Source organism: Electrona antarctica (genome assembly GCF_951216825.1).
Source record: "Electrona antarctica genome assembly, chromosome: 24".
NCBI classification, from domain to species: Eukaryota; Metazoa; Chordata; class Actinopteri; order Myctophiformes; family Myctophidae; genus Electrona; species Electrona antarctica.
This window is the reverse complement of record NC_136803.1, coordinates 19,995,006-20,020,756: the sequence shown is the minus strand read 5'-3', so window position 1 is coordinate 20,020,756 and position 25,751 is coordinate 19,995,006. Positions and strand designations below refer to the sequence as shown.

The window sequence follows — 25,751 nt, the reverse complement described above, 5'->3', positions numbered from 1 at the left end:
TGCATCACATTTTTTATAACAATGTCTCCAACTACAAATGTCCAAAGTACACACATTAGAAAACATGTGAATATAAAGTAAAAGACAACATGGCACAGCTACTGTTCATGTCAGAACTCAAATGTGAATTTTAATCATGTTAACAATTGTTTTGATTTTTATTCTTGTGGCAGTCATCCAATTAGTCAAACTATTTCAGTTGTAGAACCTTGATGGGCGCCCGAGTACCTTGATGGACCTGTAAAGACAAATTATAATGAAAAGTTAAATGTGACTTGACGATTCCATAATGATATGCTTGGTTACGGTACAATTGTAACCGTGCAGACATCTGCAAAAAGACAATGCTTTACATACCTGAGGGGCCTCCTGAGTAGCGATCTGCAGCACCGGGCATTCTGGAAGGAGGCGACGAGTAGCCCAGGGAACTCACTGGTGAACTGCTGCTCACACTAGGAACCTGCAACACTCAAGGAAAACCATTGGCAATTTAGTAGACATTTTCACTCCATTCCGTTTTGGTTCTGATTAAAATGCCTATGGTTAGAGCACATGCTCCTATGACACTGTTCTTGGTATCTGGAGCAGATTGATTGATGTATTCATTAACAGTTTGCAGAATTACAGTACATTTCAAGCACAACTCGCATTACACTTGTTTACAAGTTATGTTCAATTATCATAACATTTAGAGACATACAAATATACAGTCTTATACACTTCTATATAGAAAAAAAGGAAATCATCATCCTAAAGGAGGTAAAAGGGGAAAAGAAAACATATACAGTGAGGGGGGGAAAGGGGTGGGTGGTGGGGTCAGATTTTACGGGGGCCAGTTTTGAATTGCAGCCGTCCGTATAGTGCCCTTTGAAGTGTCCTGCATTAGAAACGTTTCATACCGTGTCTACACTCCTCAGCCGGTAATCCATCAGCACATCGGTTAACTTCTTTAGCACCTTTAGCACAATTTGGGCATCGCTCTCATTTTCTATTCGGACGGTATCCTGGACACATTCCACACAAACAACAAATACAGTTATATTCATGAACCACAAATTATGTACACTGAAGCCATCTTTATCCCATTCTGGGCGGGAACCCCTTTTGGTGTTTTAACTAAGCATTATGTTATACTTTAGCTATTGAAAAATAGCAGATCTACAAGCTCATAGCGCGCCACCGAGTGGCACGCTACGAGCTTGTAGTTCTGCTATTTTTGAAAAATCGTGAAAATGCGGTACATATCTTTGAATATATATATTCTTTCAGAAGACTTTTTTTTATTTCGACGTCAGGCCTAAATGGGTTATAGCATTTATAATAACACACGTACCAGGTAATTGAGCAAAGTTGCCGGGAGGCTGCTCGAGTCTGGATCTGCTTGCGCCATCGAGCCTGGCCGATCCATTGTCCTGTCTGTTGGCCGTTCCAACAAGCTACTCCCCATTTGGCTGCCTCTGAACTCATCCGGAAAACGCCTTCCTGGGCTATCAACCTGCCGACCACTCATGCCAAAGTCATCTCTTCTGCAATCACGTCCAAAACCATCTCCACCCCCATGGTGATGGCCCATGCGTCTTTTTTTAGCCATATCGAGGTTTGGGACATCTGGTCTGGCTGCATAGCCACCAAAACACGGTTCTCGACGCCCAGCCATTTTAAACTCTTCAGGAAGCCTGCCCCCTGTAAGATTCCAATGTTTAAATGTACTCATGCAATGTGGGAGAAAGGCTCAGAGGAACATACTTACTTAGAGAAAATACAGACCTGATCTTGGTCCATTCGGTCCCATCCCACCCATTGAGGGTTTCATTGTAGGAAAAGAAAACTCTAAAAAAGACCAGAGAGAAACCGAATAATCTTGGCATCTGAACCATTTCACAATAAAAACGCTTAAAAGGACTGGGAGTGTTTTCGTATGTTTTAGCCCATTGACAACAAATCCGATATTATGGCACCATCAACAATTTTCCAAAGCAGTTTTTTTAAATGTATGCATCACACACACACACACACACACACACACACACACACACACACACACACACACACACACACACACACACACACACACACACACACACACACACACACACACACACACACACACGAGCAAGAGTTCAGTGTCTTGTTCATGACACTAGAGGCTGGGCCACCTAGGCAAAAACAAAACCTAAGGTTTTTTGACCCCCCCCCCAGGGGTTTACTGGGGACAGGGAGGAATGCCTTATATGGTCAGAACACTCTATAGTAGGGAGGATTATCACAACAAAACAAAAAAAGTGATATTTGAATTAAGTGAAATGAATTGTAGTCAAAGGGCAAAAACACTGGTATGGTCCCTTGAATGACAGCGACTTACGGGGTCCTTGAAAGGCAGGGACATCGCAGGGCTCTTTGAAGATAATCTAAAATCACCAGAAAGGAATCAGGATTGGTTGAAATCATTGTTATATACAGTAATTAATGTGTAAGCAACATAAAGTATATTTTCTGATCAAGCCCCCCCCCCCCCCCCCCCCCCCCCCCCCCTGGAGTTACTGCACTTTGACTTGAATAGTTTAGAGCAAGTCATAATGTTGACATCTGAAGTCTATCGGGCGGCCATAGCTAGTTCGTCCCCTCTGGCCCGAGTCCATGTGTTAAAGTGTCCCTGAGCAAAAAAACGTAACGCCTAACTGCTCCCTAGGCGCTGTATTAATAGCACCCACTGCACCTAATAGTTATAGGACTGGTACCGCATGTGCAATGTACTGTGACAGCAATGTACTGTCACAGAAAATAGCCCAAAGGAGAGGGGGCCTTATCATAATAGTGTATTGTTATAAATATTTAAGCTACATTTGAATGCTGTGCATGTGGCTGCAAACAAACTAGCAGTAGACAAGCAAAAACATCTTTGATCCTGGTGCCACTCACCTTGACGTGACCCTTTCCCTCAGAGTGCTCAACCTCTGCTGCAAGCTATGTAATGCTCTTCCTAATTTCATGGTCGTTCTGGGCATCTTCCTCTTCGCATGTGATCGTATTTGGGCGTACACGCTTCTGTGAACACAACACCGCCGCACCAACATTGAGGACGCTGACCTGTATTTTTTAACCACTCCTATAGACAGCTGTGTGTGTGGCTGTGTCCCCGGGTCTGTCCCCGTGTCCCTGGCTGTGTCCGAGCACGGAAATAGCGTTATAGCGTTTGTTCACCACCAAGTGTCACTGTTGCACAGCCTAACACACAGATAGGCCAGGGAGGAGGGCTTTTACAGTAAAGTACAGTACAGTACCACTCACTTCAGACGGGTCCGATTCTCTTTTGATTTTGTTGTCAATTTGTAAAATTCAAAGTCCAATCTAAAAATAGAAAACGCAAACCAAATGATGTAGGAAGTGTCACACTCACCAAGTATTTGAAGCCATGTTTCCAGCCTTTAATATGGTCCACCATATCACTTTGTAAACAGGACACGGCACAGAGCTTACACTGGTAGTGTGGTGGGACAGATTTAGTGGGGCTGCGGTACTCCCACACGTGCTGAAGGCCTGTGCATGCATATACACAACGAGCATGATTATAGTGGCTCAGCAAAGATCAGTTAGATATGATATACCAGGAACTGGGTTTTAACTTACCAATGATTGGCTCAGTGGCCCCCTGCAACATGCTGAACAGAGAAAACGACTTGATGGATGTGCCTTTATTGAAGACTGGGAAAGCAGAGCACCATATAAGTACAAAGAAGTTCAAAGGTCTTTTGGCCGATATGGCCGATTACCAATTAGTGGAGATCAAAAGAGCCTGATAGCCGATATTATGAGCCGATATGAATTTAAGTTGAACAGTTTTTACAGTAACATAAATTCCAACACAAGAATTCCTTTAAATGCATTGGAGGACATTTATTGCTTATAAAAAAGAAGTGCAAAAAGCACCAACATTGTTTCTCTAACACTTTCCCATCAATTTTCTTTCTATTCAAGTGCAAACATGAACTGTAGCAGCATATGCAACATGGTACTGTATGACGTGCAGGCTGTGTTTACAGTAGGGCTGACCCACAAAAAAACAATTCAAAGCTTCGTTCTAATGTACAGGATTCGAACCTTTGAAAAAGAAAAAGAATTAAAATCTGTTTATTTTTTTTAATATTGATCAAAATAGGTGATCTACAAGCCCACAACGCATTGCGGCATGACATGTTGAGAGCTTGTAGATCTGCTGCCCAAACTCCCCAAAGCCATGTGACCTTGTTGTTTTTACTGGCCCCACCATTGTAACTACTGGCCAATTTTTTGTAGAATGTAGAATTTGTATTTTATAGCAATAATGACTTACAGTTCAATTATTGGCAACTAAATATGAATTAGAAATTAATACTGACTGTCCAATGGCGGCTCTTCTACATAGACTTCTACTGGTAACTGGAAGTTACGGAAGGCATTGGAGTATATGAACCACGTGACCAGGCTGTTTTCTGCCCCCCCAATGTCGTAACTGTCTATAGAGGGTATGCGCATGCTTAAAGTGAATGGCACATCGAGTGGCAAATCGAGAGGCAAAGCAACATGCAAAGTGAGTTTAACATTGTTTAACGTTGTTTAATGCAATCAGATAGGACTTTTTATGTTTGGATGCATGGGTTGTCAAGGCCAGAAAGTAGTTTTTTGACACTCAGTAGGCTCCTGCATAACTTCCGGGTTTGATGATGATGTCACGCGCATACCCTCTATACTCTATTCTATGGCTCTGCTTACAACCGTGCTCTACCGATTTTTCAATGAGAGTGGTTGGTTCATTTATGAGAAAAAAAGTAGATTATTATTTTTTTGCACCGATAGCGATATTAATACAACATATGAATATCGAAGCCGATAATCGGCCGTTGCCGATAATCGGTCGATCCCTAGTTCAAAGCATAGATGCAAATAAAGCTCGACAGCGGCTTACAAGCAATTGACAAGTGATACCACAAGGTTCACATACAATCACATACGGCGATTTATTATTTAAACACCAACGCCAGCATGAAAAGTACACTGCAGTTGAAGTCAAGATTATGGTTTAAGAGTAGGCCTATTCACCAGCCATCATCACAGCAGATGCATGGTTGTCTGCCAACGTGCCAAGCTGATTCAAATTAGTTTGTGCTCTTTTGTCGTGTTCCCAGCACAACAGTTGCCAGGACCGTTAGAGATGCTGTGGCATTGTTCTGTTCTAAAACGTTGTCGTTTATTTATTCAATAAAGTCATTCTTTACCAAAAGAATGGTGTGCGGGCCCAACCTCCTTCCATAATTGCCTTATTGGCCCTGTACCCACTGTCGAGGTGTGTGCAAATAGGTATGCTCTGTTTCTAAAAGGTTGGCATTTCTAAGGTTGTTCAGTCAAGAACCATTTAACCCTTTTTGACCTGAGGACGATTCTTAAAAAATGTCTTCTAAATCCTAAAGGTTTTCTGAAAAACCCCATGTTTCTATGTCAGTGGTACTCAACCTTTTTCATGTCAAGGACGCCCAGAATTATCTGTATTTGGCCGCAGACCCCCCCCCCCCCCCCCCCATCTGAAAATATGTTGTTCCAGTGTCCCCCCCAGAAGCAAAGACTTGAGTTAAAAACGTTCACACTGAAAAAATATATATTCAAAGATTTGCTCCACATTTTCACGATTTTTAAAAAATAGCAGACCTACAAGCTCGTAGCGGCGAGCTATGAGCCTGTAGATCTGCTATTTTTCAATAGCTAAAGTATAACAATGCTTTAAAACACCAAAGGGGTTCCCGCCCAGAATGGGGGTTAAACCCCACTTCTGAGAGGGAATCTCAGGAATGGTGAAAATGCCAACAAACCCATGATGAGCTGACAAATGAGGCAATGACATTCAAGTCGCTGCCTTCGTCATTTGGTGGCGGTACCATCACCGCGTGGAGCCAGAACGTACCTATCTTGAGTTCACCCCTTCCATCAAGCTGCTCAACCTCTGCTGCAAACTCTCTAATGCTCTTCTTAATGGCAGAGTCTTCCTGGGAATCTTCAAGCTCTTCATACACGTATGTGATCGTATTTGGGTATACACGCTTCTGTGAACACAACAAACACCGCACCAACATTGAGGACGTAGACCTGGATTCTTTTGAGGGATACAGGTTTGTTTTTAGTTCAATGTTTGTTTTAAAAACGCCATTGACAATGAAGGGAAAATGTATGTCAGCTTGTCCCTAACACAAACATTAAATACCATTAACAATAATGGCATTCACATGTGATCTTATTTGGGTGTACACGCTTCTGTGAACACAACAACACCGCACCAACATTGGGGACGCTGACCTGTATTTTTGAGGGGCGCTAGCCCCTCCTATACACTGGCTTAATGTGTCTTAAGCTCAATGTTTGTTTTGTAAATGCCAATGACAATGAAGGGAAAATTTACGTCATAATGTGTCATTTACGTCATATTGTCTCTTTATTGTTAACAGCGTTTAATGTTTGTGTTTGCACCGTTTGTTTTACATCACCTAATCGACATGTGTTAGACTTTAATATTAGCGCCCCTCACTTCACACGGGTGTGATTTTTCTTTTCTTATTTACAATAGGGACGTTTACAAGAGGGGGTTAGTGTGTGTGTGATTTTGTTGTCAAGTTGTAAAATTCAAAATCCTATCTAAAAAAAGGAAACGCAACCAAATGATGTAGGAAGTGTCACACTAACCAAGTAGTTGAAGCAATGTTTCCAGCTTTGAATATGGTCCACCATATCACTTTGTGAACGGGACACGCCACAGAGCTTGCACTCGTAGTGTGGTGGGACAGATGTAGTGGGGCTGCGGTACTCCCACACGTACCGAAGGCCTGTGCATGCATACACAACGAGCATGATTAAAGTGGCTCAGCATTAAGATCAGTTGGATATGATATAATACCAGGAACTGGGTTTTAACTTACCAAGGATTGGCTCAGTGACCCCCTGCAAGTGCAACATGCTGGACAGAGAAGCAATCGTCTTCGATGTGCCTTTAGTGAAGACTGGGAAAGCAAAGCAGCATATAAATTCAAAGCATCTATGCAAATAAAGCTTGAAACAGCGGCTTACAAGCAATTGACAAGTGATCACATCCAATCACCTATATGGCGATTTATTGTTTAAACACTAAGAGGGTAATCCCAATGAGAACCCTCTTACATGGGCACCCTGTGGACAAGTTAAACACATGTATAGGAAACTTGTATGAAGGTGGACATTGCGGTAGCATGTACCGTATAACTCCAGGATTGAAATTATTTATTCTGAACCCCTCCTTGAGATGTACCATCTCGTTTTTGAGGGGATACAATGATACAATAATGTATAATCATACACATTTCAAATGTGCATTTTAACAGGTCCTTTGTCCACTGAACAACAATTAGAAAGCCAACATCCTCACTTGTGCTTTCAAAGACAAGAGGGAACATGAACAGGCGTCCTCTGCAACACCAGACATATGTCCAGAGTTATGCGACAGGAATCCAGCTCCAATGATGGCCTGCGTTCATCACACCCATCCACAGGACCAGATGATCTGCATGGTTACTGGGGCGGTGGTGGCTCAGGGGTAGAGTGGCTGGATGGTAACCGCAAGGTTGCCAGTTCGAACCCGGGTTCCCCCAGAGTTAGTGTCGAAGTGTCCTTGAGCAAGACACTGAACCCCTAATTGCTCCTGATGTGCAGGTTGATGCCTTGCATGGTTTCCGCCGCCATCGGTGTATGAATGTGCGGGTGAATGTGTGAATGGAATGCACAATCTATGTATGGATAAAGGCGCTATATAAATGCACCATTTTACCGACGGCAGTCCAGTAAAAAAATAAGGTTAACTGTCTGGATTGTTTAAATTACTCTGGTAAACCAAGAAACAAGGAGTTGAGTAGAATTCAGGAGCAAGGGAGATCAAAGATCATCACACAATCACTCCAACCAAACCAGTATGACACAAGCAACTGGGTGAGGAGAATGGAACACTGTTCAAAAACAGGTAAACAGTGTTTTAAATATTTGTGATAAACACAAGAAGACATATGTATTCACGCAGCCATCAGCCAGCATGAAAAGTGCACTGCAGTTGAAGATTGCTATGGTTTAAGAGTAGGCCTATTCACCGGCCATCATCACAGCAGATGCATGGTTGTCTGCCATCATGCCAAGCTGATTAAAAGTTGTTCGTGCTCTTTGCCGTGTTCCCAGCACAACAGTTGCCAGGAACGTTAGAGATGCTGTGGCATTGTTCTGTTCTAAAACGTTGGCATTTCTAAGGTTGTTCAGTTTAATAGCCAAGAACCATTTCAAACCATGAACTGGAGCTATATAGGGCGTCACAGTCCCACGCCCTTTCATGACAACGAGAGACCCAGAAGTGAATTCCCCGTTAATTTTCCCCATAAGCTTTTCAAAAAGACGTTTAAGTTGACATACCACACAATATTTTGTGCCGAACAAATAATTACAAAGAAGAAAAACAACAAAAAAAGTGTAACCTGCCGTTTTTTTCTTCTTCTTGTTGGCTTTGTACGAGGCTTAAAAGGTCTTTAAATAAATACTTTTTGAAATGTCTATGGGGAAAATGAACGGGGAATTATTTCCTGGGCCCTCGTAGGGGGCGGGACTGCGGCGCTCTATACAGTACAATACAGGACTGTAGCAAGACCATGTCCCATATCTTGCACATACTTTCAATCAGTGGAAAACACTGACCCACACATTCTGCAGCCATGGGCGGCACATCATTAAACCCCACTTGGTGAAAATGCCAACAAGCCCATGATGAGCTGACAAATGAGGCAATGACATCCAAGTCGCTGCTGCCTTCATCCCTCATCATTGGTGGCGGTACCATCACCGTGTGGAGCCAGAATTTACCCATCTCACTAGAACGCTTCATCTGTTGTTTTCTCTGTCAATGGTGAGAATTAACCCACATGGAGGAGAGAGACACAAGCATTAGTGACAGGATGAGGCTAAACAGAGGTGTGGCCTTTCATCCCTGTCCTCCACATCTTAAATGGTGCTCATCCACCATGTCCCCTGCCCTGCATGAGGCAAATGAGACATGCCTCAAATGCTACTGTTGCTGATTAAGTTAAAGTTCTCTTTACATGATGTATGACAGAGGAACTTGTTAAATTATAGACTTAAAGATATGCTGACACACTGAATGCTATAACTAGTTTAATCTACAAAAATATAATACACAACCAAAGCAGCAGCACTCTTAAGAAAAAAAAACAGCAGCCTGCCATGGTTGGATAAAGATTATTAATTATTGATATCTATGAGCTGCCTGAGGAGAATTCTGAGCATTCGCTGGCCAGACACCATCAGCAATAATGACCTCTGGCAGAGAGCGAGGCTACCACCAGTGGAAGAGGAGATTAAGAGAAGAAGGTGGGGATGGATCGGCCACACACTTCGGAAGCCCAATACCAGCATCACAAGACAAGCCCTTAGATGGAACCCGCAAGGCACAAGAAAGAGAGGGAGGCCGAAGAACACCTGGCGCAGGGACCTTGAGACTGACATCAAGCAGTGTGGACTGACATGGAAACAGCTGGAAAAGAAGGCCCAGGATAGAGGAGTCTGGCGAACTGTAGTCAACGGCCTATGCTCCATGAAAAGGAGCGATAGGCATAAGTAAAGTAAGTAATGAAGGAGTGTGGTACAAGCTGACAACTCTGTGGACATAAAAATAAAGAGCCTGGAGTTCCAGTGTAGTTCCTTATTAATTAATTGTAGAACATTGACTTCAGCCAACAGTTGTGAGGCAAATCCCCTTACACCAGGGCTCCACCGGGCGTGTCAGCGTCGCGTCTCCGTCACCATCAGGGAATGTTCCCTTTTTAATCAATGAAGGGTGGCTCCACTGCCCGCGTTGCGTTGCGTTGTGTGACTGCATTAAAATTGCCCCGGTTCGTTTTTTGACGCTTGGTTGGGTGCTCCAACAAACAATTGTCTGCAGGTGAGACCATTCTCTGTCGCTGCATGTCTGCGACTCCTACAGGTTGGCTGAGGCGCCTATATAGTGGGGAGCAGTGGAAGTGGAAGGATAGTGTGTTCCTCCGCTGCTCCGCACACATTATACCCTCCCGGTGAACAGAAGCGGCTGCCGACATGTGTATCAGAGGAGACAAGTGGATGTCTACACCCTCCCCAGACCAAACAGTACTGTAGTGGTCAGCAGTGAAGGGAACTATACACATGGGGGAAATTGGCATTAACGACTTAAATCAATTACTGACGCTAGGTGGTAGCATAAGCACACCTAACGAATGCCACCCGTCCACTCCAACTCTACTATCCTTGTTTAGTTTCCGGGTTATTCAGGGAGGTGGGGGCTGTTGTTGTGAGCAGTCATCGTTAGCAGTAGCTCATACCCCTTAGCTATCATTACAAACAGTTACATGTGCTCAGCGATGCGATACAAACTCACAAATGATCGTCGGGATGCGCGACGGCTCACCATGGATTAGAGATACAGCGCTTTGAAAATCCTGTTATAATGGAGGCTCAATGGAGCTGGACTTTTTTAAATCCCATAGCTGGTGGGGACGGAGGCTCTCCATAGTAACCGGAGCAATGCTAAAAGGTAAATTGACGGGCGCCGATTTCATACATGGAGTATACGGTTATCTATGAACATGTACGTACCATTAGGTACCTATAGAGCGTCGCAGTCCCGCCTCCTACCCGGGACCAGGAAATGAAATCCAATGCATTATTCTCATAGACATTTCGTAAAGTATTTATTTAAAGACGGTTACGCCGCGGACAAAGCCAACTCGAGTCGTGACAACTCATGACAACACAAATAATATTTTGGACCAAACAAATAATTAGAAAGAAGAAAAACAACAAAAAAAGTGTTGTAACCTGCCGTTTTTTTCTTCTTTCTAATTATTTGTTTGGTCCAAAATATTGTTTGTGTTGTCATGAGTTGTCACGACTCGAGTTGGCTTTGTCCGCGGCGTAACCGTCTTTAAATAAATACTTTACGAAATGTCTATGAGAATAATGCATTGGATTTCATTTCCTGGTCCCGGGTAGGAGGCGGGACTGCGACGCTCTATAGCCTAGCTACGTTTATAAACGTAGATAGCAGCAAAAAAGTTAATTGGGAGAAAAATAGAAGAAAAGAAAAATGGATGTCATCTGTCTTTGTATAAAAATGATGCCAATAATGGGCTCACTTGAGCGGCAAGGTAGTTTAGGGTACCATGGGCCAAAGGCTCATGCTAGAGCTTTCACTTCTAGTGATTTTTGAGTGGTGCAACCACTCCAAGGAACAGCAATGTCCGGGACTATGGGACTATGTTTAGAGTACCAGTAGGGGCAAAGGTGGCGCTGTTGTGCCAGAAACAGAGAGAGAGATATAGTGCTGCACTGTTGCCTGCTAATGAGAGATAGAGAGAGAGAGAGATAGAGAGAGAGGGGCAGGGGGAGAGGGGAGTTGCACCACTCGGTTCACACGGGTGTGATTTTTACTAGTTGACTAGCTGCCTAGTTTACTAGTCGGCTAGTTGTTTAACTAGGCCTACCTATTTATTTATTTTTTATGTAAAAACAAAACTAGTCAACTAGTACCAACAAGGTCGACTAGTGGATTTACTAGTCGACTAGTTGCTTAAAGCCCTATGCCACTAGCACTGCTGCCCCAGGCATCAGAACAGCGTCAGGGAAAACTAGCCATAGAATTACTGATATTCCATTACAAATTTGACTTTGGTGTGTGTGTGTGTGTATTAATAGAATAGTAATTATTATTATATTAATTATGGATATTATTATTATTATTGAAATTAGAATTAATCAGAACACCTGCATTGTGAGAAAACCTACCCCGCCTCGGGTTTCTTCATCATCTGATTCTGTGGCACATTTTGCCGTCGATTCTGGGTGGGATGACGGGCTGCAGGTTCCACTTCCATGTTTTCCATCCTATAGTGTGGGATCAAATAAGTCTAATTTTTTTGAATCACCATTACATCACCTAAATCAACATGAGTTAAGACTTTAATATATTTGCTACCCTCACTTATAGGCTATACTCCTCGCTCAGCACCTGCCCAAGTTTGGGTTGGGGATGTGCATTTCTTTCCCAGACTTCTCAGGTTGCACTGTTTTGGTGCCCACTGCCCAGTATTCCATGCACTAGGGACCCATGTCAGCCCCACATAAATTGCCAAGGTGGGGCCATAGGGGTGGGGCCCACCTAGGACCCAGGTAGAACCCACTTAAAGCCCACACGGGCTAGCCCAGTTAGGCCCACATAAAATTGCCATGGTGGGACCCAGGTAGAACCCACTTAAAGCCCACACGGGCAACCCAGGTGAGATTTCCATATGGGTCCCATATAGTTATCCCACCTGGCTCCCACGTCGGCGTGCTGGCTGGGCTGTTTTGGTGCCCACTGCCCAGTATTCCATGCACATGTTTTGGTGCCCACTGCCCAGTATTCCATGCACTGTTTTGGCGCCCACTGTGTTTTTTTTGGTAACCAGGCAGACACTTTATGAAAGGTGGATGGAAGGAATCAGCCTGTTCGGCCAAGGAGAGAGCAGGTTCAGGGTCCTCCTGACTGGCTCTGGTCCGGGTTAGGGCTATGGACCAGAGCTAGGTCCTGCAAGTCCTGACGGCCATATCGGCCTGCGTATAGGCACTTTTAGGTGGCGGCTTGAATATAATTTGCCAATTATTAAATAAACTCGATCGAAACTATCAGCGAATGAGTAGCTTGGACCTTGGCGGGTTCCGGGTTAGCGTTTTGCGATTTGTTTTGCAAATACAAACCATAGCCTCTTCTCTCTTGAGCCTGATTCCTGGTGTGGATCGAGGTCTTCCCGGCAAGTAACACACTTTAGCGAGTTAGATGCTAGATACAGTTTACTAGGACAGGACATGAAACGAACTGCTCTAGCTGTATCTGCTGCTGCTTGCTGCCAAAGCCATTAACCTCGTCCACCAGGCTTTCCACCACTTCGGAGGAAAACAAAGCCATAGAGTAGTGTAAGACACTAAGACAGAGTTACGACATTGAGGGGGCAGAAAACTGAGCGCTGCTGTTGTTCATGCAGCCTGAACGGGGACAAGCTGGAGTTGGAAATACATTGTTTTCAACGAGGGCGGCGCAAACAAGAGCTATTTTAAGGCACGTGTGCAACATGACAACTGTTTAAAAGTATTGTACAGTGACAACTAAAGTCTTTGTAATGTTTATGTTGTACTATTACTACAAAACAATCTAAAATGGTATTTAAGATCATTAAAGCTGAGCTGTTGCCTGTATTTCTGCCAATTTGCGCTCCAGGACTTGTCCCCATTTGCTCTTTGCCAATAGAAGTCTATGTAGGAGAGCCGCCATTGGACTGAAGCCCCATGAAGTGAACGGAGTTGTCGTAACTCTGTCTTACTCCATGGCTGATCTGGGAGGAAATAGGTTCCTACTAGTCCGTGTAGTTGAACTCGGAGAGATGGATTAGTGACTAACTTGCAGAGTGCGTAGACGTGGTAACAGTCATCTGACCATGTGAAAGTCCTACTCCTTATAGTCCTGCACTAATTAAGAGTTAATAAAACGTTGTACTTTGTTTATAAACCATGCTGGACTTTGCCATCTTCGCTGTGACATTTGTTGTCATTCTGGTTGGTGCGGTTCTCTATCTTTATCCGGTAAGTTCGTGAAACAATAACAGCAGTGTAGTTAGCCTGATAGCAAACAAACGAACCCCCTGCTACTGCTTTGTGTCTAAAACGGTTTGTAATGGAACTTTAACATCTGGAAACCCAAAACAGATGTTTTATCATTATCTGGTGTGCTCATCATCTGTTGAAATGTAACAGAAACGTCCTGACCCTGTGACCCATATATAGCCTACTGTACTGTATGTATGTGTGTCAGTGAGAGAGATAAGTTGTGTGTGTGTGTGCGCGCGCGCGTGCGTCCGTGCGTGTGTGAGACTTCTCTGGAGTCGTTTACATAATATTTCGTCTACAAACAAATCAGTTGAACCTCTTCCATATGTCAGCATAGTCTGCATGCTCACATTTTTATTTAATGTGTTAGGGTTTTTCTTATAAAATGCATATGGTTACAGAGCATACACTGCAACATATAGGCCTGCATTTATTTTTAAATGAATGTGTTTCCATTGTGGCTCTTTTATCTGCTCACCATTCCAGTCATCCAGGCGTGCTTCTGGCATTCCAGGTCTCAACCCCACAGATGAGAAGTAAGTTCACTTTATTATTGATTCATATTCTTATCAGGGTGGGAATGTAAGTTAACACATGGTGTTATGAAGTAGTGTTTGGTTGGATTTAATTAATTGAAAACAGGGCTGCAACTATCCTTTTCTATACTTTTTGCTCATGACCTTGCGATACATCACTGAGGATACGTCCCAGGTGCATCCATGCGATATTCTTAGTTCTTAGTTATCTTATTTATAGTGACTCATTTGTAAAAATGCCAAAACAACGTTGTTCAAGTGGGACTAAAAGACCTAAGATCTAAAAGACCATCCCGGGATCCCGGGATCAATGATCATTACACTTGACTAGAGTCATGAGATTCTATGTTGCTGTATTCCATGCTAACTGCTGCAGCCTTAGTCTGGAGCCCATGCTGGTTAAACAGAACAACAGTACAGTCAAGGACGTGTACACATAGACATCAAAGGGGGCTTCAGATCCTGTCCTTTTGCCCGTCTGCAAAACAACTGCCCTCTTTCCATGCCAGCATTCTAGGAGAATAGATTTTTTCCGAAGTCTCCTGAACTTGAACACAGTATTTTGCATTGAACAAATGTATTTAGAAATCCATGTCGTACACCGCATCTCCACTAGCTAAAGACCGTTATCACCCGACAAGACCGCAGTTATCAGTTAGGATCAGCACGACTTTTTCGGATGAGTATGCGCCATAGAGTAGTATGCGCATGCTCTGCCAACCCATGGCTCAGTCGGTAGTTCTCCGTGAGTATTTTGCTTGATAATCACTGATGTCCTGGTCAAGGTTTCCCCCTGGTGGACGTGTCATTTCCAACTATTGTCGGGGCATGGAAACTAGGAGCTACTAATATATACTATTCTCTGCCTATCGGGACGTAACTCGGACGGCGCTGAGTCGGGTCTGGTGGCCTTCGCAACGCTCGGCACGGCGACTCGCTCGGCTAGCGCCTCGCTCGGCGGTGCCTCACGTAGCTCAAGGCCACCAGACACTGCGCGCCTCCGTCAGGACATCAGTGATTATCAAGCGAAATACTCACGGAGAACTACCGACTGAGCCGTTGGGTCGGCAGAGCATGCCCATACTCGTCTGAAAAAGTCGTGCTGATCCTAACTGATAACTGCGGTCTTGTCCATTGATACCAGTCGAAACGGGTGGAAAATAGTTGATGTAGTGAGCTTGTAGATCTGCTATTTTCGCAATTTTTGTCCAAAAGTGCCCTAGGGGATTTCAGCCCCTGCCCCTCTAACACAGTGGTTCAGAACAGTGTTTCCTCTCTTGTCAGGGATGGGAACCTGCAGGACATTGTGAACCGGGGCAGTCTGCACGAGTTCCTGCTAAGCCTGCACCAGGAGTTTGGACCCGTGGCGTCGTTCTGGTTCGGAGGCCGGCCGGTGGTCAGTCTGGGCTCTGTGGAACAGCTACGACAGCACATCAACCCCAACAGGACCAGTGAGTGTGAACTGTGAACCATTTTTTTGGTCGGGAGAAACAGTCGATCCCATTCTGGACGGGAACCCCTTTTGGTGTTTTTTAAGCAGATCTACAAGCTCATAGCTTGTAGATCTATGTAGCTATTTTTTTAATCTTGAAAATGTGGCACACACCACACATCTTTGAATATATATTCTTTCACAGCGAACTTTTTATAACTCAAATCTTTGCTTCTGGGGATGTCCCTGCCTGGAACAACATATTTTCCGATGAGGGTCCGCTGCCAAAATACAGATCATTCTGGGGATCCTTGACATGAAATTAAATTGACATAGAAACAGATCTCAGGTCTAAATGGGTACTTAAATCACAATGAGACTTTGGTAGATATTTGGGTTGTGTAAACTGTAATGAATGGATGAAACGGCTCTCAAAGTCACTGTCTTCATAGCACATATACAAATTGTAATCAAAGCAGATTCTGTCATATATAAAATCACAAAACCATCTTCCTGTTGAGTTGACTAATTAATTGGGCTGGACTGGACTGGACCAGTACAGTAGATCTGTAGTAAAACACAACGGGAAGTAAAAAATGCCATTCAAATAAAAATACGAATGCCGTCTGGCAGAATCAGATTTGTTTTCCTCCTTTTATATATTGTAAAAGAGTGACTTTGAGAGCGGTTTCACCTGGCGTGCAACGTAAGCCATTGAGGGCTGGAGACTGTTGGGAATAAATATATCAATGAATCAGCTGAGTAACTATTGGAGATATCTCACCAATATTTGGAGTTACATCATGGCAAAGTAACATTCACGCTGCATGTTTATTATCTTCAGAACAACAACCATAATTTGCCCGTGGCTTGTTCTCTTTTGAAATGGATATAAAATGTTTCTACGTCCGTTTCCTTTTGTTCGTCCCTCCCCAGCGGACTCCTTCGAGACGATGCTGAAGTCGTTGCTAGGTTACCAGGCGGGCGCGGGGGGCGGGGCCACAGAGGCCATGATGAGGAAGAAGGTGTACGAGAACGGCATCGACAACACGCTGAAGAACAACTTCCACCTCGTCCTCCAGGTTGGTGGGCTGGAGCTAGAGATGCTCCGATAATCGGCCAGCGATCGGTGATCGGCCATATCGACCGATATTCACTCTGATCGGTAATCGGCATTTACCCTCTCTGTGATCGGCAATTTACCTTATCTGGAGAAACTGATCTTTTACACCAGTTAAGTGGTATAAATGTCAATCAGATATAGAGCATAATATCATTTTGCATTTTTGTGACAGGCCTAAACATTCTCCCCTTCCTCCCCCCACACACAGTTTTGACGTGGGTTTTGACATATAATAAGTATTATCCCTAGCTGGAGCGTAATTCATATGTAAAGAAGGACAACGATATGCACATCCCACAGTTTTTAAATATGATGCTGGTCCCCAAAAAATGATCAAATGAAGAAAAAAGTGGAATGTCCGCACACCATATAATTCTGCTCCCCGTCCTCTTTATTTCAACCTAATGAAACAACCTGGGGCGGGGCGAAACGTTGTTGAAAAGCGTACGCACCCCCTTTTAAGCGTGCCGAAAGTAGCCCGTCTAGTTGCCCAAAATGCGTCATATGACAAAGTGTTCAGCAATGAGATAATCATTGCTGTTTTGTGCATTCCCTCTCTCTCTAAGCTGGTGGAGGAGCTGGTGGAGAAATGGCAGTCGTTCCCGCAGGGCCAGCACACCCCTCTGTGTGCCCACCTGCTCGGACTCTCCATGAAGACCGTCACCCAGCTGGCCCTGGGTCCGCGCTTCAAAGACGACGCGGAGGTCATGCGCTTCCGCAAGAACCACGATGCGGTGAGAAAATTAACAGACAGTGCTTGCTTCACCTGACAAATATGACATGTCATATTCTTTTTTTTAACTGGGTTGTTCCTTGTTCCTGACTGTCGCTCCTAATTCACCAGATCTGGTCAGAGATTGGGAAAGGCTACCAGGATGGCTCCATGGAGAAGAGCTCCAGCAGGAAGGGACATTATGAGAGCGGTGAGTGAGAGGAGGTTCAATACGTCTGTTATCACTCTCTCTCTCTCTCTCTCTCTCTTTTATTATTTTCAGCAACGCACAGCATATAGAAACACACAGACAAGGCAGATTACACATTAAAACCTAAGAGCTGACAAGTACAACCACAGTCTTATACCGGTCCGTTAGCCATTGAGCAGCTCCGCTGGGGTTCAAGTGCCTTGCTCAAGGGCACTTTGGCGGTGTTGGGCTAGGGTTCATGACATGTGTTTAACGAGAGCGTCTTGTGTTGTCCAGCCCTGTCCGAGATGGAGTCAGTACTGCTGTCTGTGACCAGGGAGAGGAAAGCCCTGCAGAGCCAGAGCGTGTTTGTAGACGCCTTGCTTCAATCCAGCCTCACAGAGAGACAGGTGAATACTAGAGCAAACGTTTTAAAGTCAAATCTTTGCTTCTGGGGGGGGGGGGGGGGGGGGGGGGGTCCACGGCCAATTACATATAATTCCTGGGGTCCTTGACATGAAATAGTGTGAGCACCACTGATATAGAAACTATATCTATTCAGAAAACTGCGATGATTTAGATCATCAGATATGTTGTTGAATCGTACCTCAGGTCTAAATGGGTTAAAAAAATCACACCCGTGTGAACTGAGTGGTGCAACTACACACGTCACATGCTAACCATAGCAACCATGCTCGTTTTTTTGGTACGAACATGGGTACACGGGTACAAAGCCAGTTGTTGGAGTGGTTTGCACCACTCAAAAATACATCTTTAATGTGGGTCACAGATTTTGCTATTTTACTCACAAGCTCTTGTTATTTCTTCGTGAAATGATGCAATGGTATTAAAGTGGGGTTCAATCACATCACAAATGTGACGACTTATACTTCAAAATGTTGAAGTTGAAAGCCAACAGAGAAATTATTAAGTATTTTGACAGTGTATAATGAATCCTTTCAGATCATGGAGGACAGCATGGTGTTCACTCTGGCAGGATGTGTCATCACAGCCAACTGTAAGTAAAGTTTGACACTTTTAAAGGAATACTTAAACCCCATTTGAATTACTTAACACATGAAGCCTTGTAGGTGAGAGTGTCCTCCCTGGGATTTAGTGCTGCACAATTAATCGAAAAAAATATCGAGATCTAGATTCAGACACCTATGCAATCTAATTTTGTGAGAATTGTAATCGGTCATTTCAAGGCCCGAGAAAATACATTTTAGTCGACTAAATCAACTGTAGATTTAGTCGACTAAAATCTTATGATATTTAGTCGACTAAAACTAGACTAAATCATTCCAGGGCACTAAAACTATATGAAAATTATTCCAGAGACTATGACAAAAACTAAAAATCACATTTGCTGCCAAAAACAACACTGCTACTATCCAGTGTCATGTCCAGGGGGTGTACTTGTACAGTACATCATATGACACACTAGTGTCATGTCCAGGACAGGACAGGCCCCAGGGTGTGTACACAGCACTTGTACATTAAGCTGCCTCGCTAAAGTTGTTCCGATACCGATACTGGTACTGGTACAATTGACACTAGGCTGAACGAATGCAACGGGAGCATGTCTGACCCAACAACACTGCAGCAAATCGCCAAAAACAGCCGATCTACAAGCATAAATGACAACTGACAAGTGTAGGTATGACAATTAAATTAAATTGGCGACAAAGGGGGTAAAATAAGTGGTTACTCAAGGAAAATAAAAAAGTACTCGGTACCGGCGAGTACTAAAAATGAAGTACTTAAATACTCGTACTCGGTCTGAAAAAAATGGTATCGGGACAACTCTATGCCTCGCTCTATGGAAACAGAAGTTGGGCTCCTGACCTACTGTATGTGCCACATCATGGCTCGGGAACTGTTGATTTCCAAGGCTGATTACTCACTGTATAAAAATATTAAAACACAGAAACACATTGGTGAAGAAATTTCTTGGTAACGATTTAGTTCCCAGATTTTCATAGATTTCTCTTACTATTAATGTACCCGTTGCCACTGACGCCTAAGGACGCCTTTTTTAATATCAATTCATTCGGGTGATCAGCTGTGTCTAGTTTCCCTGTGTAACACTCTGGTTTCGCTCCGGTTTTCATTTCCGGAAAAAAACCGTAAGTGAAGGCTTTTGCTTGCTATTGCAGTGATGTAAATAGATGAGTCCCAGGGACATTTTATGAGTCCCACTTCAACAACATATTTTGCCATTTTTACAAATTGCAGCATTTAACTCCCATTTCATTTTATATGGTTATAATGTGGTTATATTCATGTAGAAAACAGAAGAATAAATGATTATTATAACTAAAGCTAGAAAAATAAACTAGAATAAAAAACAGTACAGTAGTGCATCCCGTGGATGCAGAGGTAGTAGTTTTATTGCGTCCCTCAACTATAAACTGCGTTTTGGGATGCAAAAATGCACCCTATTTTAATCTCTGCTATTGGACGGACTGGAGCATCTTAGAACGTAAATATCTCGGAATCACTTTTTAGACCAAAATGCAAGCTTGGTTTGCGTCTGATGTATCCAAACACTAGTATTTCGCTGATCAAAAGTATGTTTTGGGTGTATTAAATGACAATCAAGGGACATAGCGGCTTTTGACTCAGCGGTTTCCGGCCAAACGCCCCTTCAAAATAAGACTACCTCCCGTTGCCTTTGCATTACTGGCAAAAGCTCTGCTCAAAGCCACCACTAGATGGCATTCAATGAGTTAAGAATGTATGCTAAAGGCCTTAATTGTAAATTGTTAATTGTTTGGTGCAGTGTGTGTTTGGGCGGTCCACTTCATGTCCACCTCTGAAGAGGTTCAGGAAAAGCTGTATGAAGAGCTGGAGGAGGTTCTGGGTTCTGGTCCCGTTTCTCTGGACAAGATCCCTCAGCTCAGGTAAAACCAGTCACAGTTCAAACCTCCATCCACGATGCCCATCCATCTTCTGTTGTTGGGAATAACCTGTGTTCGACCACTGGATCCTGGATTAAGTTATTATTCAGTCATAAACTCTTGTTGTATACAACCCAGACATATCCACTTTTCACTTTTCTCAAACCTAGTTGAAAATAGTGAAAATCTTTATTTTTTAACACCAAAGTACTAAAACACTCAAAAATCAAAATAGCTCTTTAAAGTTGAGGGTTATAGATGAGCAAAGCAAAGAACAACCCAAGGCCACACAACATTTTTAAAAAGCTCATGGCTGACGGTTTTTCACAGATTAACCCATTTTCTAGGTATTAAATATCATACTGACATAGTGATTGTACTCCCTGTTTCCCTCCAAAATAAAAAATATATACACACTTTTATGTTCGAGTCATTTAGCTGGTTGGTCTCCAGAGGAAGTTCATATATCGCCCACACTACAAATAGATGACATGAAGTAGTACAAGGTCAAATAAATCCATTAAGCAGAGAAAATATGATCCTGTGATTACAGGAGCACATCATGGGGAAGTGTTGCAATAATATTAATAATAATAATAATGTGTACCGGTAAACTAAAATATGAGATTGAAGAAGGATTATTATATTTGGAAAATTAACTCTGTTGACTTCCAGTTTAGGAAGATACAGACATTAAAGTGAAATATTGATCAGTTCAGTTGCCCTGCTCTGATGGCGTTTCTGTCCTGGACCCAGATACTGCCAGCAGGTTCTGAACGAGACGGTCAGGACCGCCAAACTGACCCCCGTCGCAGCCCGCCTTCAGGAAGTGGAAGGGAAAGTGGATCAGCATGTCATCCCCAAAGAGGTATCCGTTTTCTCCGTCTGTCTTGTCTGCTCATCACCAGGTTAAGGCTTAAGTAAATAATTAATATAATATGAATGCTAATGTGTTGCTTTTTTTTAACGGTATTTCCAGACTCTAGTCATCTATGCACTAGGAGTCGTCTTGCAGGATGCAGACACTTTTCAAGTCCCATACAGGTCGGTGTGAATTTAATTACTTTTGACAATTTACAGTATTTCCTGATTAATTGCTTGGTTCTTGTAGGTTTCAGACGACCTGAGAAGAGCTGCTGCCGATAAAAAAAACTAAAGTAGATACTAGATACGTGTAGGAACGAGGCGCTGCACTCTCTCTGTAGAAAGATTTTGTATTACATTTTGAACATTTTAAACATGACGTTTCTGCCCCATATGAACTTCATTAGATCCAGTGATGGTGCATGTTTCTATTGGGAGAGCCAAGTGCCTCCTTCCTATGATTCAGTGTTGTTTTTGTCGACTAAAACTAAGACGAAAAATGTTCGTCGACTACCTTTTTCCACTGACAAAAACTAAATTGAAACTAAATGAAAACTAAGCTATGATGACTAAAACTAAGACTAAATATACTGTCGATTTTGTCAACAAATAAAAACTAAACTAAAATGTTAAGAAGTCATTTTACACTTGGCTGCATGCTGAAAATAGCAGATCTACAAGCTCAATCTACAAGCAACGCAACAAGCAACGACGCGTTGTGAGCGTTGCTTTTGGCCCGCCAAAATACATTTTAGTCGACTAAATCAACTGTAGATTTAGTCAACTAAAATCTTATGATATTTAGTCAACTGAAACTAGACTAAACACTAAAACATTCCAGGTGACTAAAAAGTGACTAAAACGTTTCAAGAGACTAATGACTAAAACTAAAATAGAAATTTGCTGCCAAAAACAACACTGCTACGATTGTATAACTTCTTAAAACATATTGTAATTTGTGTCTACATTCTCCTCCCCCCACACATTAACGTTGTGTTATAATTTATGGACATTGTGTTTATAATTTGTGACACTCCTGCTCCGCACTCGCAGATTTGACCCGGATCGATTTGAGGAGGAGTCGGCCAGCAAGAGCTTCTCCCTGCTGGGTTTCTCTGGAAACCAAGCATGCCCAGAGCTGAGGTACAAACGCCCGTTCTCACAACATTTAGAGTTGGGGTTGTTTTTCTTAATGCAACTAGGAGGTCTGAGTCTTTCTGTTTATTTATTGAGGCAGCTCGCTGGTAAGAACGTGGAGAGGAAAACGAGTGTGTAAACTGCACAGGGGAGGCACTGTGCCTGGTGGGGCTCGATCCCAGGCCCAGCTTCCTAGATGGGGAGCCAATGCAGCGCCTCTGGGGACTTGAAAGAGAAACGTTATGGGTAGCTAATCGTTGCAGGGTTTTTTAAACAAAGATTTATTTGCAGCAGTCCACCGGAATGTCAGTAGCCTGCCACAAAACTTCCCCAGAGCAGTAGAATAACATGTTACATGTGAGTGAGATTCACGTTGTTTTTTTACTGCTCAGTTTTGTGTGCACTGTGGCTTCTTAACCACGACCGTATATACTCAGTTGATCGGGGTCCCCTACAGTAGGGCTCTAGTCTACACTAGTGGCCCTATCTTGGGCGCGCCTCACGGCCAAGCGACACCAGGCTTTTCTCGCGCGTTTACCCTAAACGTGCGACCCGCGCGTGCGTTTTTTTTAAATAGGACTGGACCTAAATTAAACGCACGCGCGGGGGTAAACGCGCACGTTTTGTGCGCGAAATGCCTGGTGTAGCTTGGCCGTTACACTATATCACTATAATTCAATGCCATATTTTACTATCTTGAAAAACATTTTAAAATAGTTGAACTAGCCGATCTACATTGACACGTTGTGAGCTTGTAGATTGGCTATTTGAACTATTTTAAAATGTTTTTCAAAATTATATATAAAAATCACATCCGTGTGAACTGAGTGGTGCAAGGTCTTATATAGCCTGATCAGCTGTGGTCACTGACGTAATGTCTCATTCCGGCCAATCACAATGCACCATGCTCATTTTTTGAGCACAGACAGACAGACAGACACGTAAACTAACAAAGCCAGTCGTAGGAGTGGTTTACACCACTCAAAAAGGTAAATTAGTTTAGTGGTAAGGGGTGGCTCAAGATATAGCACTTGGTCTGATCCTTCTCTATGCCAAAACATTTCACTGAAAATAGATGATCTACAAAGCTCAAAAGGGTCGCGTGACAGAGTATAAATAAAATCTGTCCTGTCCAGTCTACCACCTTGATAAGTGACCTAATTACAGGGTGTCCTTAAAAAGCCTTTTATTGTCTTAAATTCATATATTTCATATTTTTAAAAAAAATCTCAAAAGGTATGACATTACTTTTTCTTCTTCTTCACTATCTTCATCCGCTTATCCAAATTTGGTTGTGGAGGTATAAGGTATTCCCTTTCTCTGGCCATGTTATCCAGCTCTGACTGGGGGATCCCGAGGCTTTCCCCAGGCCAGTGTGGAGATATAACCCCCCACCTGGTGGTTGTTCTGCCCAGCTGGCCGTGCCTGGAAAACCTCCCTAGGGAGACCTCCAGGAGGCATTATGTCAGCAGAAGCAAGCACCTCAACAAACTGGTCTCTTTTCTATGCAAAGGAGCAGCTGCTCAATTCCATGTCTCTCACAGAAGACTGAGCTTCTCACCTTATCCCTAAGGGAGATGTCAGCCACCCTCCTGGGAAATGGGAAAGGCCTTTCCCAGGAGGGTAAAACAGGAGGTAAAATAACGGAACACGTTATTTCAACCAGTTCTTTCCGCTCCGTCAGGTGCCCCGGCTGGCCAGGGGGAGGCAGTTTAGAGACCAGGATTATTGCATGTGTTTTTGTGAGGGTACCTACCCTAGGGGACACGGGGAGAACATGTGAGGGTATACCTACCCTAGGGGACACGGGGAGAACGTGAGGGTACCTACCCTAGGGGCCACAGGGAGAACATGTGAGGGTACCTACCCTAGGGGACACGGGGAGAACAGGTGACTGGTGAGGGTACCTACCCTAGGGGACACGGGGAAAACATGTGAGGGTATACCTACCCTAGGGGACACGGGGAGAACATGTGAGGGTACCTACCCTAGGGGCCACAGGGAGAACATGTGAGGGTACCTACCCTAGGGGCCACAGGGAGAACATGTGAGGGTACCTACCCTAGGGGACACGGGGAGAACACTTGCGTGTCCCATCCTACATGACTATGTGTTGATGTCTCTTGTCAGGTTCGCCTACACTGTCGCCGCTGTCCTGCTCAGCACGTTGGTACGGCGGCTCAGGCTCCACCGGTTGAAGGGTGAAGTTGTGGAGGTGAAATCCGAACTGGTTTCCACCCCTAAAGATGACACCTGGGTCACCGTCAGTGAAAGAAGATAGAATTGACCCTCCTCCAACTTCCTGACCAGTGGGGAAGTGTGGAACCTCTGGAAACTACTAAAACAGCAATCTCTCTGTTCTCCCTGAGAGGAAAAACATTAACGTGGAGGTTCTTTGGTCAGTGTCTCTGATTTAATAATGTAGACGCTTTGTTGTTCTGTTTAAGGACTGCACTTCTGTCATGAAATTAACGATTTACAGCTTTCAGTGTTAACTATTGTTTTAACATAGAAAGACATTTCATTTCGGATAGCACTTTTTTAGTTTGTGTTTACTTATTGTTTTTTTTTTGCTTGTGGGTTCTGTGCACGCGTGCGTGCGTGCATGCACGCACAAGACATGTTGCTTTGTTCAGCCAATAAGCCTTAAACCACATTATTTCACCAGCCCACCAGTCATATTTTAATTTGTTCAGAGTTGATACCTTTTTGATTGGGGGAAACCTGGTGTTTTTATGCTTTTGCGCTTCGTAACAACAGTTTAACCTGGACCTCTTTTAGCATCCACATTCCAGATGAAAATGTGTCATTAAAAAAAGGTGTATAGACAGTATACTAATTAACCTGATATACCAAACTCAGGATTTATACATGACATCCCTTTTTTTTATAGAAAAATAAATAAACCTTTCTACTATTTGTTGTATTCAATTTTAATGTGAGATGTTTCATTTGAATCGAGATTCATACCATGCATTTCTGCTGTTCCATTTTACTTTTCTTCTTTTTGAGTGGTGCTAGTGCCACTCCAATACGCAGCAATGTGTGTGTGTCTGTATGTATGTGTACGTGTCTGTCCGTCCGAGCACGGAAAAATGCTATCATTTTTCACCAGCAAGTGTCACTGTTGCACATCCT

At 43.4% G+C, this 25,751-nt stretch overlaps 3 protein-coding genes across 3 annotated transcripts in view; 1 reads left to right on the top strand and 2 right to left on the bottom strand.

Moving 5' to 3' along the window:
- LOC306917433 (uncharacterized protein) overlaps window positions 1–12,962 on the bottom strand; it is a 50,866-nt gene extending 37,904 nt beyond the window's left edge. The window contains exon 1 of the mRNA XM_079495654.1: window positions 12,929–12,962. The gene's annotated coding sequence lies outside the window, so the exon portion shown is untranslated. The remainder of the gene's footprint in view (window positions 1–12,928) is intronic.
- On the bottom strand, window positions 4–12,965 carry LOC306917557 (uncharacterized protein). Its single transcript, XM_079495850.1, has 12 exons — window positions 12,814–12,965; window positions 11,863–11,961; window positions 8,890–8,923; window positions 6,939–7,019; window positions 6,706–6,845; window positions 5,933–6,071; window positions 3,628–3,702; window positions 1,768–1,830; window positions 1,334–1,683; window positions 900–1,004; window positions 358–460; window positions 4–238 (listed from the first exon to the last, which is right to left on the bottom strand). The coding sequence occupies exons 1-12, from the start codon at window positions 12,814–12,816 to the stop codon at window positions 186–188; spliced, it is 1,245 nt and encodes a 414-aa protein (XP_079351976.1). The 5' UTR covers window positions 12,817–12,965; the 3' UTR covers window positions 4–185.
- A 450-nt stretch (window positions 12,966–13,415) lies between these two features.
- cyp20a1 (cytochrome P450, family 20, subfamily A, polypeptide 1) lies at window positions 13,416–25,530 on the top strand. Its single transcript, XM_079495658.1, has 13 exons — window positions 13,416–13,692; window positions 14,203–14,252; window positions 15,537–15,703; window positions 16,621–16,766; window positions 17,374–17,541; window positions 17,652–17,730; window positions 18,007–18,119; window positions 18,673–18,727; window positions 20,495–20,615; window positions 21,369–21,480; window positions 21,592–21,656; window positions 22,530–22,619; window positions 24,744–25,530. Exons 1-13 carry the CDS (start codon window positions 13,621–13,623, stop codon window positions 24,892–24,894), a joined length of 1,389 nt encoding a protein of 462 aa, XP_079351784.1. The 5' UTR covers window positions 13,416–13,620; the 3' UTR covers window positions 24,895–25,530.
- Window positions 25,531–25,751: the final 221 nt, after the last annotated feature.